This window comes from Phoca vitulina, unplaced genomic scaffold (genome assembly GCF_004348235.1).
Source record: "Phoca vitulina isolate PV1807 unplaced genomic scaffold, GSC_HSeal_1.0 scaffold6, whole genome shotgun sequence".
NCBI lineage: Eukaryota > Metazoa > Chordata > Mammalia > Carnivora > Phocidae > Phoca > Phoca vitulina.
The window spans coordinates 41,890,539-41,906,890 of NW_022589709.1; the positions used below are offsets into that span (position 1 = coordinate 41,890,539).

Below are 16,352 nucleotides of genomic sequence, written 5' to 3' on the forward strand. Positions count from 1 at the left end.
AATTTGTTCAAAGTTACAATTAGTGTGTTATTATCTGGGACTAGAAATGAATTCTTTTTTAAGCCATTACAATTGGTTACAACTGAAATCTAGCCCAAAGGAAATTTGCCGAAAGAATCCTAAGTATCTTAGCCTGGGTTCCCTCAAAAGCAGAGCCTGAACAAAGGATTCCTTACATTTAGCAGGGAATATGATGCCAGGGAACTGGGGTATGGGGTGGAGGGAGAGAAACAAAGAAGGAGGAAAAGCCAATTGGAGGAAGAGCTTGACCACCCTAACTTGCACCAGGGGATCAGGTGACTAGTGTTCAACCTCCCGGAAACCCTTATGAAATACACAGGGACAAAGAAGAAAGCCTTTATCCATTGGCTTCTACTGGTCGATGGTGGTTCCAAGAGCACGAAGTCTCTTGGAGTTCCATATTGTGCATACAGAAGTATGGAACAGCTTCCCACACTATGGCACCACAGAAGCCCCTAGGTAGGAAGTTATAAGGACAGTTTGGACCTTCTGTGAGCTGCTGTCTCAGTGTACCATCAGAGAGTTGATGGAAGCCTGCACCAAACCAGTGGTCACAGGACGGCCACAGAGGTTAGGTCAGGAGAATTCTGAAGGGCAACATAAGAGGTCTCTTCTGAATTCTCAAGAAGAATAAAAACAGCTGTGGGAAGGGCAGGAAAACTGCTTGACTCCCCTCCTTCACCGCCCCTCCCAATAAATCTTGTAGAATCAGCATCTCTAATGTTTACCGAACTCTTTATGTCTTTGGTCTCTGTGCATCAGTGTCATTCTTCTTTCTCCTGGTAGGCTAGCTTTCTCCTTATGATGTAAATGTGACCATCAACACTTACCAAGTTTAATATCTTACATCTTTAATCCAAGAGAAACTATTCTGCCTCTCTGTCCCAAGTTTAAACATCCCAAGGATGGGATACTGGCCTTACCAAGGACAAATGCCAACTCCTGGATTAGAAGGCAGGATCGTAGGGGACACAGGAAATGTGTGTGTGTGTCGGGGGGAAGGCACTTGCCATAGAAATAGATGCGGTCTGTGGTAGGTGGATGAAGCAGTACATTCCCACTAAATCAATCTGGCATTTTTCCTTTTATGGGTTTTCTATTAAATGAGACCATACTTAAAGGAGTAATACTGAATTAACATTTTAGTGCACATTCTTCGAGCTTTAGTGCACATTCTTCCACTCTGAGACAGTGGAAATGGGAGCCAGGATAGATGCCTAGAAAGGGGGAGATGATGTCACAATAGGAGATAGGACCATTTTCCTGTTTGACAGTTAATCCTAGGATTATTCCTGGATTTAGCCTCCTTAAAAACTATGAAGATGTAGGCAATTCAGTGCAATATTAGGTATAGATATATATTTTAAACCATTGGCTAATACTTTTATAAAAAGAAGAATTCCTGAAGATTTTTTCTTTCAGTGCATTTTTACTTATTGAGGTTATTTTCCTCTTAAAATGGAACTCATCGGAGATGACAAGAGGGAATTAAATATGACAAAAATGTTGGTTTACATCCTCTCATCAGAAAATGAAAAGTCAAATGGAGATTTTCAGCACTTGATGTATTTAGAATCCTTGCTATCCCCAAATAATAGCTAATATCCTTTGAATACTTACCACGGGGTCAGGCCATGCGCTCCATGTTTTATGTGTGTTTATTTACTCAATCCTCAGAACTTCCCTGTGAGATAGATGCTATTCCCCTCCAGTTTTTCCCAGTTGGATGAATAGGAAAAGAGAAATGATATGCTCTAGTTTTAATAGCTAATAAGTGGTAGACCTGGGATTCAAACCCAGGCAGTCTGGTCCCCTGGTCTATTTCTTTAGCCCATTAGCTATGTTTCCTTACTGAGAACTTTAAAGAGACTGCACTGAACCACTACGCTAAAATGGAAAAATGCTCCTCAACTGGGTTTTTAACTGCAGACTTCTTTTTTTGTTTTTCTGAATTATCTCGACTTCTGTGTCTCCAATGATATTTACATAAAATTGACATCTGTTAGGAATGTCATGTTGATACGTGCCCTTTCCAAATTCTTTGAAGTACCTTGTGGTATTATCATTTGCCATATTTTTCACAGAGATGAATACCATAAAATAAACTTTTGACAAATTAAATAAAAAAATAAAATTAATTAACAACAGTAAACTTGACAATTAATTATAATCAAAGTACATGGGAAAATATTAAAATATTTCCTGCCTGAACATAGGTAGATATGAGAACCTTAAATATACTAATACTCATAAAATACTCCTCATACCTTGTTAGATATTAGATATTGATCCTCTTGAGATCATTATATTCAAGTACTGCCTGTTAAATTGAGAACTACAATTCCATGAGATATCCCAAGGGGAGCAGCATAAATTTAACCACTCGTTCATCGGAAAAAACAAACTATTGTGGGCCTCCTTAACTTTTATTAATGACTAAATAATGTATTTATGTACATATGTATGTGCGTGTATGTATGTTTAGTGGAAAAAGGTTTCCCCTTTTCTTTCAAGTTTCCCTTCCCACCCCTGCCTCCTGGAAACACTGGTCTCCAGGAGGAGTCCAGTATTTCCATGCATCATCACCAGCCCGTATTTACTGAGCACACTGTGTTCAGGCAGTGGCAGTGGTAGAAGCTGGAGCTACATCAGATTATGTGCCACAGTGTCTGTCTTACAAGCTAAATGTGGAGACAACCTACATGCAAAAAGATAAACAACTAAAATGATAATCACATGCTGAGTTCCAAATGAAGGATGCTCATGAGAAGAGTTATGAAAAGTCATGGAAGGACAGATTGCTGCGGACTAGAGTGATTAAGTATTGGGGGTGGGATGTTAGCAGTAGAGATGGGAAAGGTGGGCTCTAAATCCCTAATTTTAGGGTCTTCCTAACTATGTGAATGTTTTCCCTAGGAGAATGTTGTCTGAATTTTAAACATTCTTTGGAATCCAATGTTTTGGGGAGATTTGAGGTTGAAGTTGTTAAATTATCATAGTTTTGTGCCAAATTTGGCATTATCAGAGTTGAAATGAAAGTATTTAATTTTAAAAGAAGATTTTATTTTTGGTAGCAAAGTGGGAGCAACTTATTACAGGTTGTTCCTTGCAACATAGCACAAGAGGAGCAAAGAGAGAAAGCTAATGAAGCAAAAATATCCTTTATTAGTGAGTGCTATAAGAGCTGAGTGGCAAACTGTAGTCCACTTTTTGTAGTTACGATGAAAATTAATGGAAAAACTGGAATATGTAGCTTTGCTCTAGAAAGTGAGTGGTGAAACAGTGATAGTGGTAATTACTGGAATGTACTAGATGTGTCTTATGTCATCTGCTGTACCTACAACTGATCATATCACCTTGACCATCACTTTTCTTTTAGCTTGGGTGGAAGTTGAGGAAGGAGGTTAGAGCAAGGATCTGATTGGCAAAGAGCTGCCCAGATGCAATGAGAGAATTTGCTCTTTTATAATTGTAAAAAGCAATCTAAAAATAAAATTCTACATGTGCCTAGTTAATGCTACTATCATTTTACCTCAGAAAACTACACATATTAATTAAAGTAAATGCTATGTTCCTATCCAACAATCTTAAATAAATAGAAGTTTATTTATCTCTAATGTAACAGGCCAGTTTAGAACAATGGGGTAGCTGTGCTCCACAAACTTTTGGGGACTCATTTTCCTTTCATCTTGGTCTCCACCATCATTTACAAAGTTGAAGTTTGGGTTGCTGGCTCATAAACAGTCCTGCTTGTGGAAATAAGAACCAAGGTCCAGGAGAAGCTGCTTGTCTTCAAGTCAGAGACAATTTAGATTTAGATAGCTCTCTCTCTCTCCCTCTCTCTCTGCATCCATTCTTCCGTACTCCCATCGCCCCAACAAATCCTCTTTGAGCACTGAATATGTGCCAAGTATTGTTCTAGGTGTTGGAGAAATAGCTTATGAATAAAAAGATAAAAATATTTTTGCCCTAGTGTAGATTCTTTCCTAGGGAGGGGAAACACCTAGTAAGTAATTATGGAGAGAAGTGAAATATTTTGATGAATATACATGCCATGGAAAAAAAGCAGGAGGGGGAAATAGGGAATGCCAGGGACAGTGTGTTATTTTAGAGTCGTCAGGCAAGGCCTCACTGATAGATTTTTAAGCAGAGATCTGAGGGAGGAAAAGGAGTTGCCATTCAGATATCTGGTGGAAGGCCATTCCAGGCAAAGGGAATAGTTAGTACAAAGTTCCTGAGATGGCACCATGCTTTCTGGTTATGTATCAAGGGGCCAATAAGACTGGAGAACAATAAGCAGGGAGCAGAACAATAAGAGGTTAAAGTCAGAGAAGTAACAAAGAGGCCAGCTCATTTAGAACCTTATAGGCACCTTGATAGAGGCTTTTCTCTGAGTAAGGGATATGCTCTAATTGCTCTGTTGAGAATATACTACATGACTGAGTGCAGGAAGACTGGTTAGGAGGCAAGGTCAGTAATCCAGGTGAGAGATGATGGTGCCTTGGACCAAGATGACAGTGGTGGAGATGTAATTAGATTCTGATGAGTGGGTTTTGACTGTTATTTGAATATAAAGACACAGAATTTTCTGATGGATTGGATTTGGGGTATAAGAAAGAGGAATCAAGGTTTCTAACCTTGAAAAAAAAAGTTTCTAAGCTGAAAAGAGAGAAGGACAGATGGGGAAGACTGTGGGAGGATCAGGAGTGAAAAGGGAGGTTCAGTTGTCCAGTCTTAGACAATCATGTGGAGAGGTCAGGTAGCCAATTGGATATATAATCTAAGTTCAAGGAACGTATCTGGACTGCAGTTGGAAGTTGTGCATCATTGGTGTATCAAATGTATTAAATCCATGAGTCTAAATAAGATGGTCCAGAACACATAGAGAAAGAAAAAATGTATCTTTTTGAATACTATAGAAATAGTAACTATCTAAAACTATCAGGCTTGAGAGAACACTCACTTCAGTTTTCAGAAGTACTTAATAAAATTTGGATTAATTTCAGCCAATGACTGTTTATGCTAGATCCTGAGGGTTCAGTATGAACAAGATATGTCCCAGTATTTTAGGAATTTGCAGTCCAATGACAAGACAAAGTTATTAAGTTTTTCTCTAATTCATTAACTATATTCTAAAACTTAGGTCAGGAACTGTGGCTGAGAGAGGTTTGGGGGGAAATTCTCATTCATCATATTTTGTATGAATACCACGACTAAAAGCAACCTAAAATTATGGCAGAAAAGGCATTAGCTAGAAATGTTAAGCATATGTAACAGGGATAGTATTGTTTTAAAATATCACTGCACTTTTCCTCTTTTGCATTTTCATATACAAGACTTTCCTTCTATTCATCCAGAAACATTGATTTTTATCTAGAAATATTAGGCATGGAATAGGCAGAATGTGAAGAGAAATAAAGAGCCAACATTCGGCATTTTCTCTACCAAAGTAGAACTTTTGAGTACCTAGTTATAAAACCATCTTAAAGGCCAGAAAAGCCTTGGTGGTCACTTGGAGGGGGGGGTGCATTTTCTAAATTTGTTGAGCTCCCAGCTTTACCACATGCCATGAATATGATGTAAGGGAAGATACTGCTACATGGTGAAAATCCAACTCACAGAGTATTGGAGAGACTACAAGAGAGAGAAATTAAAGCATTCAGTGGGACACATGCATCCAGGCTTTCCACTGCAGGCCAAACCTAGGGAGTAGCATTGAGTGAAGGTGGGGAGGTGGGAACATCCAGAGAGAAATGAAGAAATCTTAATATATCTATGCTAGTGGCTATTTTCTTAGAACTGGCCAATGGGAGGGTACAAAGCTTTTGGAGAAGCCAGACATTTATTCAGAACCATTTTCAACCATAGGCATGGTAGAAGGCAGGTTTATTTAAATGGACACTAGATACAATCCAGGTTTCTCATAGCTGCACATAGCATGCAGATAATTCAGAAGTATCCATTGGCCTTGGTGAGGAGAGTGTGGGGCTTGAAAGAAGAGGTACCAAAGTATAGAGTATTAGAGACCAGAAGTGAATGGATAGGACCATGAATATCATCCATGGAAACATGATGTTTCATGTGCCTCAAGAGATATGGCAAAGGGCCTTATAGACTGAACCAGATTACCCTGGATAAGCCACCCCTTAACAGAATCCTTTCAAGATCCAGGGTACAGCACAAGGGACTGTAACTGCAGATCCATTACTTTTCCCCTCTTCCCCAATCCCCACAAAGGAACATAATTTACCTCCTATATACCCTAGTGCTACCCTGGGATAATTCAGGACTAAAAGAAGACCTCTGAAAGACCAAGCATGTTTCCCCATATAGACCACTTTGAAATGAAAGATAATGTTAAACTGGAAGATAGTAAGAGATACTATTTCTCACATATATAACTTACAGAGTGGGTGTTCAAAAGTAAGATTAACTCACTTATGGGAAATGACTACACATTTCAAAAATACATTAGTCATTTGGGTTAATGAGCATCTTTTAAACATATAAAATGAAAAGCTTAATTTTCTTTGCACATTTGAATAATATAGTGACCTATCTATTAAGTAAGAACCACTAGTCAAGGAAGGAGACTCAGAACACAGAGAAGGAGGACAGGGTAGCCTATGCCAGATAAGAAGAAAGGGAAGGCTCCTTTCCACTTGGAATGAGCGCTGACTACAGCGACTGATGGTTCATGCTTGTGACTAGTAGGTTCCTGGTCAAAACTACACCCGATTGTATATATTGGTATGTAAAAATATGCACAATATATTAAGCGGAAAAAGCAAGCTACAAAACAACATATGTGGTATGACTTCATTTATGTGAAAGGAAGTATTGAAACCAAATACATACATACATAATATGCTTTTTAAAAAAAACCACACCCAATTGAGTTAATAATGGAATCCACAAACTTCAAAATTTCAATATAAGCAACAGTGTCACATACTTCTTTCCACTTGCAGATTCCATGCATGAGGAGCACCTCTGTTGCTCGCAGTGGTCAACTAATCCAGTTGGAGATGATCCAGCCTTTGCACGGTCAACAGTAAGTCAGCTCCAACCCAGCAAGTAGTTGTCTGCCCTTCTGCCTCTCTTCCTAGCTCCCTTCTTATTTATTTTTTAAATTATTTTTTATTTATTATTGAAGCATAATTGACATACAATATTTGTTTACGTTGACTTGACAACTCTACGTATTACTCACTGCTAACCATGACAAGCACAGTCACAACTGTCACCATACATTATTACAATAGCACTGAGTATATTCTGCATGTGGGACTTTTCATCTCTGTGACTTATTTATTTTATAACTGAAAGTTTTACCTTTTAATCTCCTTGACCTATTTTGTCCATCCCCCAACCTACCTCCTCTCTGGCAACCACCAGTTTGTTCTCTATATTTTTGAGTCAGCTTGCTTGGGTTTTTATTTCTTCATTTGTTTTATTTTTTTAGACTCCACATGTAAGTGAAATCATATGGTATTTGTCTTTCTCTGCCTGACTGCACTTAGCATTCTGCCCTCAAGATCCATCTATGTTGTCACAAATGCCAAGATTTCATTCTTTTTTATGGCTGAATAATATGTCATATATATAATGACATATTATTAATATATATATATTCCACATCTTCTTTATCCATTCATCATCCATCAGTGGACCCTTAGGTTGCTTCTATATCTTGACTATTGTACACAGTGCTGCAATAAACATAGAAGTGCATATGTCATTTTGAATTAGTGTTTTTGTTTTTCTTTGGGTAAATACCCAGTAGTGGAATTACTGGATCGTATGGCATTTGTATTTTTAAGTTTTGGAGACAACTCCATACTGTTTTCCACAATGGTTGTACCAACTTACATTCCTACCAACAGTGCCCGAGGGTTCCTTTTGCTCCACATACTTGCCAACACTTGTTATTTCTGGTTGTTTTAATACTAGCCATTCCAGCTGGTATGAGGAGATATCTCATTATGGTTTTAATCTGCATTTCTTTGATGATTAGTGATGATGAGCATCTTTTCGTGTGACTGTTGGCCATCTGTATGTCTTCTTTGGGAACATGTCTATTCAGGTCCTCTGTCCATTTTTTTTTTTTTTTTTTATCAGATATCTTTGTTTTGATGTTGAGTTAAGTTCCTTCTGTATTTTGGATATTAACTCCTTATCAGATATATAATTTGCAATATCTTCTCCCATTCACTATGTTGCCTTTTAATTTTGTTGATGGTTTCCTTTACTTTGCAAAAGCTTTTTATTTTGGTGTAGTGCCAACAGTTTATTTTTGCTTTTATTTCCCTTGCCTGAGTAAATACATCCATAAATATGGTGCTGAGGCCAATGTCCAAGAGGTTACTGTCTATGTTTTCCTTTAGGAGCTTTATAGTTTCAGGTCTCACATTTAGGTCCTTAATCTATTTTGAATTTATTTTTGTGTATGGTGTAAGAAAATGGTCCAACTTCTTTCTTTTGCATGTAGCTGTGCAGTTTTCCCAGCTATTTATTGGAGAGACTGTCTTTTCCCCATTATAAATTCTTGCCTCCTTTGTTGTAGATTAATTGACCATATAAGCATGGGTTTATTTCTGGGCTCTATATCCTGTTCTATTGATCTTTGTGTCTATTTTTGTGCCACTCCCATAGTGTTTTGATTAGTATAGCTTTATAGTGTATCTTGAAATCTGGGACTGTGATACTTCCAGCTTTGTTCTTTGTCAAGATTGCTTTGACTATTTGAAGTCTTTTGTGATTCCATACAAATTTTAGGATTATTTGTTCCAGTTTTGTGAAAAATGCTACTGGTATTTTGATAGGAATTTTATTGAATTTACAGATCGCTTGGGGTACTTAACAATATTAATTCTCCCAACCCATGAGCATTGGCATATCTTTTCAGTTATTTGTGTCTTCTTCAGTTTCTTTCATCTTGTAGTATTATGTCTTAATGTCATGGTTTTCACCCTGCTCTCTTCTGTTCTGGTAAAAATAAGAAGGGAAAGAAAGAAACAATAAACACAATTTAGAAAAAGTTACATCCTCTGCCTTTATTCTGTTTGTTTTTAACTTGCCTTAGAATAAAACTAAGAAAGTTAAGAACTTTAATCCAAGCTTTGACATTCAAATCCAAGTTAGGGAACTTTTCAGAAATAGGGTACCAAGTTGCTGACTTTTAGCATGCCAGAGGAGAATCAGGGGAGTACTGTAGAGAAATTCTCCCTGAACAAAATCTATCTGCCCATTTAACATATAAGAGATTCATTTGTGTCACTAAACTCCTTTTAAAAATAGAAAATATTTATTAGGGGAATTACACATTTTCACTGCCCAGTGGGAAAAAAGCATGAGACTGATACATTTTCTGGTAATATCTAGCATTGCCACACTAGTATAATGAGGGAATTTTGACTGTGGTGATAGATGGGAGTAAAGGAGCATATCTGTTCGTGGTAGGGAGTAGGGAGGAGTGGTGGATACTATGGGTCTCTTTGACCTGCTCTGAGGAATCACTGACCAAATGGAGCCATTGGTTAATAGGGGAACTAAGAGACAGGAGAGTTTTTAGGGAGATTGAAGTGGTTCAAAGGCAATTGTGTTATATTCTGTGGTTGTTCTAGGTCATCCTCAGGAGGATAACTCTTCATGTCACAGGAAGCCACAGGAAACATACTTTTGTAATTAGTTTATCTAAAATGCTAGAAACTGCCCAAAGTTCTTTTTTAATTTCCCTGTAATATGGAAATCATAGGAATAGTTGAATAATTTCCATTATATTCTGTTTATAATGTGAAGTTCATGATCTTCCTTAATTTCTATCTCAACATTGATATGAGAGTGCTGGTTATTCTCCCCAGAGGTGTTCTTATTAAGTAGAGGAACAGAACTGGAGAGAGACTTGTTTCTGGAACATGAGGAAGAATTAAGAGAAGACTATGGGGCAGGTTTCAAAATGTTGTGTGAGTCACTTTAACTGGACTCAGTTAAGTTTCAGGGTCCTTGCTTCTTGTGTTGGGTTGTGTTTTATTTTAGGGCAGTATGCCCAGTTTGAGAAAGAATTCAGAAAAGCATTCTGAGAAGAAAAAGAGTTTCCTTAGGGAATAGGAGAATATAGATTTTATTCATTTATTGGAACAACCACCTTGAAATGGCCTTAATTTCTAAACCAAAGCAGCTGAAAATTGTCAAGACTAATTTAGCTAAAATTGACTTCTGAGCACAATAGTAAAACACACAGGGACACCTGGGTAACTCAGTTGGTTAAGCGTCTGCCTTTGGCTCAGGTCATGATCCCAGGGTCCTGGGATCGAGTCCCGCATCAGGCTCCCTGCTCAGTGAGGAGCCTGCTTCTCCCTCCTCCTGCTACTCTTTCTCCCTGTCTGACAAATAAATAAATAAATAAAATCTTTAAACACACACACACACACACACAATTATAGTCAGAGAATTGATATGTGTTTTGCATTGTCATTTCTTTCTTCACTATTTTGTTATATCCTTATTGCATGCCAGTTCTGGAGAAAGTCAGGAAAGGTCAACGTTAACTTTGCAATGGTAGAGATGGTGGAATTTTGCGTGAGCATGTGTACGCATGCACGGGCCCTGTAGATGAGAAATAGAATTACATGATCTCTATGCTCAGGTGGAGTCTCATGACTCATCACTCTGTATCCAAATCAGCCCCCAGACACACAAGGGTTCCTGCAAATCTTGGAAATCTTTCTCTAATACTTACCCCTGACCTCCTATTTAGGTTACTGTATGTAGCACCCTTCTGTTTCAGAAACAAATCGTTTTCTATTATAATCTAGAAATACCCTGGTCCCTAAACGAACCTGAGATTTGGGCTATTCAGCAAAATTTTTATTTGCAAAGCACATGCCTGCTAGCCTGTGGGATTGCAGTTGCTATTCATATGAATGTTGGCAACATTTCATTGTGGGGTCAATTATGGTCATTTACCGTGATGACATAGTAACAACTGCAAAAATGTGAAAGCTAAAGTAGGGTTATTATTACTGTTTGTAAAGTCTGTGTCCCAGATGTTCCTGCCAGGAGAGAGAAGAGCTGGAGTGCAGAGATAGCTGACAATCGTGCTAACCATTCAAATCACCAGCGGACTGAACAATTTGCAAGACCAGGATGTAACAAGAGGGATGTAACAAGAGGCTCAAGCTGGCATTCAGGTTACACCACCTCCCTCACCTTGAGCTGCAAGCTTTTTCCTTCCCGCGTGTCTTGCAGAAACACTCCCACCTCCGCACCCCTGCACTGTATCCCACCCCTGCACTGTATCCCCAGGCTGAAAGAAAAGGAAGAAATACAGGCAGAGCATTTGCCCAGAGAGATGGGCCAACAGCCAGTGTCACCCTCTGATATATAACTGAGGAGGAATTTATTTCCAACTAGTAGAGGATTGCGGGGCTCGTAAAACTGTATAGCTTCAACCCTATGAAATAAGGTTAGTAAAATACATAAACTCTGATACAGCACTGTGAAGTATGCCTCTAGTCACCTGCAATTCACCAACCACTTCATGATAGATATTCCCAACACCTGGCTGTTCCTCGTCAGCTGTGACCAGTGTGTGCCTTTTAGCAATGCCCGCCCTCCTCCCCTCCCCCCCCCCTTTCTCGCGCTGGGCAGAGGTCTGGTGCGGGGGTAGCAGTAGGCTTGCTGATTGCAGGGATGCTTGGGAGACCCTGCGGCAAGGCTCTTGAGTGATAACACTCCGATAGCAAGCACCAGCATGAGACAAAAGCAGAGTACTTGTCGAAGGAAAAATACAACCGCAGTTGAATAGACGAACAGGTAATAGAAAAAAAACCTAGCTCTAAAAAAAAAAAATCAGCTCTGATGATGCCTGTTTTTTAATAGTGAAAAAAATCACAGTAGGCAGAAACTCCATTTTTTTTTAACACTTCATACTTCTGTCAGTGTGATGTTGAACAAGTGCCATTAATCAAGAGTGCTTTTATTCATTAGGCACAGTGATGTACTTCAATTGTTACTTTAGTATCATTGTTCAGAGCGTCTGGAAGAGCTTTAAAGCAGAAGGAAAGAATTTACAGCTATAGTTTACAGCTAGGACTGTAAAAGAACTTTCTTACTATTAACCAAATGTTAAACGTGGTAATAATAGTAATAATACCTTGTATTTATACAATGACTGTCTTGTGAGAAACTCAAAGTACTCAACAAACAGTAGTATATTTGCTGTCAACAACATCCTTTTGAAGAAAGCTAGAGGGAGGTATTATTATCCTTGTTGCTATCAGGCCAATAATATGCTCTTTATGTTTACAGTTGTCTCTGATGTGTGCTGCAGGGGAGGTGACAGATGGGAAGGGAAGATGGGGAGATGGTGTAGGAGTGGTGGTGGTAGGAGTCAATTGAAGAGTTCTGTGCAGCTTTTGAAGAACTAAGCCAAAATCAATCCTTTGCTGTGTAGTGGTTGTGAGGGATTTGGATAAATATGATGGTAAAACTAGTTTCTCTGGGTATTGGAAATTAATTATAGTATATTGTAATCGGAATGCACTAACTAAGGAAATGTGCTTGATGTACTCAGACTGCTGGGAGGAGGAAGGGCCCCTCAGGTCTAGGGCAAGGGCTCTGACACCCCAGCGGGATGGGAGGGTCATCCTCCTCCGAGTGGCTGGTTCTGCCCTGCCCAGCGTCCCGCAGCTGACTGGACCAGGACTGGACAATCAGATTCCTTCTCTCTGGCATTTGGAAATGGATCTGGGGGACTCTGGTGAATCTGATGGATTCCTGAACTCCAGAGTGACTGAAAGCCAGGCCTGTGATGACTCTATTTGGCCCATGTGAGGAAGCAACGGAAAAAAGGGAGAGAGAACACTGGTTCTGGATGGATGTTCTGTTTCTGTCCCAGTCAGGGCCATAGCAGGCTCTGTGGTCTGTACCCAGTTCTCTCCAATGAATTATCCATTCAGCTTAAGTGTGTTTTTCTGTTTCTTCCTAGACAAACATATGGTCTCTAACTAAGATAGAGAATGTCCCAAAGTAATTGTACTCAGAAGATTTTGTAAGGGTAAAGGACCCTCAGTGTATTTTATTTGGAGGACCATTGGCCCCCACACATCTAATAGCTTTTGTAGGGAGTTCAGCCCAGCAGAGAACATTTAGTGAAGTTTATGTCAACTCTGAAGAGAGTGATTTTTTGTGTGTGCTTTATTAGCCTGATTCCCTTTCTTCAATCCTGTTTTGCTTATTTATTTCCACCCTCTGCAAATTAGTGGATTTTTTTTCCACAAAGCAACAACTTGAAAGGACTTAGAGAAGATTGACCTGTATTTGTGAATCACTTTGATCCAATAAGACAGAGACAACAAAAATCTCAACACTTGATACTTGGACCAGACTTTCCTGTCTGAGGGAAACACCAGAAGCCTGCTGAGAGGAAAATACTCCAATGCAATATTGCACCCCAAAATTCTTGGTCTCCTGCCCAAGACAAAGAAGGCACATTCCAAATCTGTTCCTCTGCACATCTTTTTTTTTTTTTTTTAAGATTTTATTTATTTATTTGACAGAGAGAGAGAGATAGTGAGAGCAGGAACACAAGCAGGGGGAGTGGGAGAGGGAGAAGCAGGCTTCCTGCCGAGCAGGGAGCCCGATGTGGGACTCGATCCCAGGACCCCGGGATCATGACCTGAGCTGAAGGCAGACGCTTAACGACTGAGCCACCCAGGCGCCCTGCACATCTCTTATTCTTGAAGCATTTTCATATTTACATCTGTAAAACAGGATAGAACAATAAGCATAGATGCTCAGAGCAGAAAAACAGCAGTACTCATAACAATAAGTAAGCAATAAAGTGCCAATTATAGATTTCTACAAGATAGTGGACCTGCCAAAACAATGACCCTGGGGGTTTTCTTAGAGGCTGCTCCAGGTGGGCCAAAGACCAGAGTGATGTAGGCCTTCCCAGCTTTTTAAAACAATGACTTTGGATAGGTTATGGAAGCTTTCTGAGGCTATTTCCTGTCTTCCTTGCTTGTAAAATGGAGTTAACAATAACTACTATGTAGGCTTGCAACAATGATACAAAATGATGTATATCAAATACCAGGCACTTGGTTGCAGAAGGAAAGGGAGTTCTGCATATTTTGGGGGGGGGGTTATGACATAAACTTCACTACCATGACTCAGATACCTCGATGATTAAATGATGACACTGAGCTTCAGCATACATTTTCCCTAGATATTTTTTATATATGAAATTTAATGATTAAGCCCCAAAAGAGATTCAAGGGAAATTAGGTGACCCTGTGTATTGTTACTAAAATAACGAAAGTATTTGATAAGGTTGTTTCAACCTGTAATCCCTCAGCATGAAAACTGGTGGTACTAAGAATATCATGACTTAATGAACAGTAGAGGGACTTCTCTGCACACTCATTTTGGAGAGCTCCACTTGCTGCACAATTAAAATCATACTTTAGGAGGAGAGAGGTTGCTGCCATCCTTGAGCAAAGCAGCTGTGTTCTGAAGTGGCTTTAGTGGGTTACACATGCTAACAATTCAAAGGGTCTCCCAACGGACTAAAAGTTCCAGCAGAATAAAGCCTTCTGTCCTTAGTGCTGCAACCATTCAAGTTCTTAATCAAGGAGCTTGAAATATTATAGGATGTGACTTTTTTTATACTAGAAATGACATAATTCTTTAACATGAATTCTTTAACATGAATTCTTTAGCATGAATCTGAAGTTATTCCTATTTCCAGAAAGTTCACTGTTTCACTGATCTAGAGCCCAATTTCCCAGGGAAAGCCTGAAAGAGCAATCTCTTTAGGACTTTCAATGGAATTTTGTAACTTCCATCATTTATTCCACTTATTCAAGAAAATCTAAAAAAATACCTACTGTTTTTCAAGTAGTGATGATGCAATGCTGAGCAAAGCAGCCTTAGTCCTGTCCTGGAGTGAGGGATCTCCCTGAGTCTGTCATTTCAGCCTCTGATCTCTGATCTCACCTCTAACAATCTGTAATTTCCACCCCGAGCTTCAATTTCCCCTTTTGCTTGTGGGCCAGTGTACTTTCTTGTGGGAAATCATTGTATTTAGGAAAATTCTAAACCCCTTAGCAAAGAATACAGGGCTATTTATGATATGGCCCCAACTTAAATCTTGTAGTTGCCTTCTTCCAACCCCACAATAATCAAACTTAACTCCTTGCAGTTCTCCCCGGTGAGCCCCCTGCTCTTTTCTTCACCCCCCGATCCCTCTATTGGCTGTTCATGACCTGTATGAGATGTAATTGCTTCCCAGGAGTTCATTTGTGACACCGTAGGATGAGCAAAAGGAATCTGATACTGAATCAATGTACCTATGAAGGGATCACCTGGGATGAAAGGACCTCAAGAAGTCTTAAGGGAACCACATAAAGGCGGGGTGGGGGGGACAGAAGGAAGCCTTTGATGAGTCTCCATGTCAGCTGTGTCATCATGAGTCAAGGTGGGAGTCTAGTCAGTGAGGAAGATGATCCAGCCTGGCAGAACCAGTTGTTAGCATTGCCCACTCCAGGGCAGGGTTGCTCTTGATGACTGCAGCAGGAGAGAGGCCAAGTCCTCTAAACCAGAAGCTGAGCTCAGCGATAGGTCAGAGAGAACCAGCAGTGACGTTAACATGGAAACATGAGCCCCTCTCCTGCTGCCGTGAAATTGCAAAACCTTCTTTATGACCACATATCACATGACTGGGGAAGTCATGAAAAGAAGAGAACACAGAGGCATCTGAGTAGTAACTCTTCCCAAACAGCATTTATCTAGTGTGTAGTCAGAAAAGATTGAGTTACGCTAAATTAGCAAGTTAATTTTTAAAAATGGTTTTGCTACTGAGTGAAAACAGAGGTACCAGAACATGATGCAGTCAGCTAAATAACAGGTGTGCGCATGTGTGTGCGCACGTGCATGCACAGTGCAGGGTATCTGAGTCAATTTTGACTCTACTCTTCATTTCCTTTTATCCTACTCATTTGGGCTTAGCTCATGCTCTGTAGTATTGTTTTCCATCCCTTGGCTTACCCTCCAAATAGATTTTAAACTTTTTTGTCAATGACTTTGTTTTACCTCTTGATATCCTCAGATTCTGATGATGTCCTATATAAAGTAGGCTCTCAATATAATAATAAGTCTGGTTGTATCGTGTCATTATTGCACTAACTGAAGGCCATATGACACACCAGTCTGTGAGAGTGGAGAAAGACCCAGAATGGGTGTGACTGCATTTGTATCTCCAATTTGAGGAAGTTTTCTTGAGGGAGGTGAGTCTTGAATAAAAGGAATAAAGATGCTGGGGAAAA

At 39.5% G+C, this 16,352-nt stretch overlaps 1 protein-coding gene across 1 annotated transcript in view; it reads left to right on the forward strand.

The window, feature by feature from the left end:
- Positions 1 to 16,352, forward strand: part of LOC116632261 — a 598,396-nt gene that overhangs the window by 238,391 nt on the left and 343,653 nt on the right. The window contains exon 3 of the mRNA XM_032404037.1: positions 6,993 to 7,075. Coding sequence (XP_032259928.1) covers positions 6,993 to 7,075 — 83 coding nt within the window. The remainder of the gene's footprint in view (positions 1 to 6,992; positions 7,076 to 16,352) is intronic.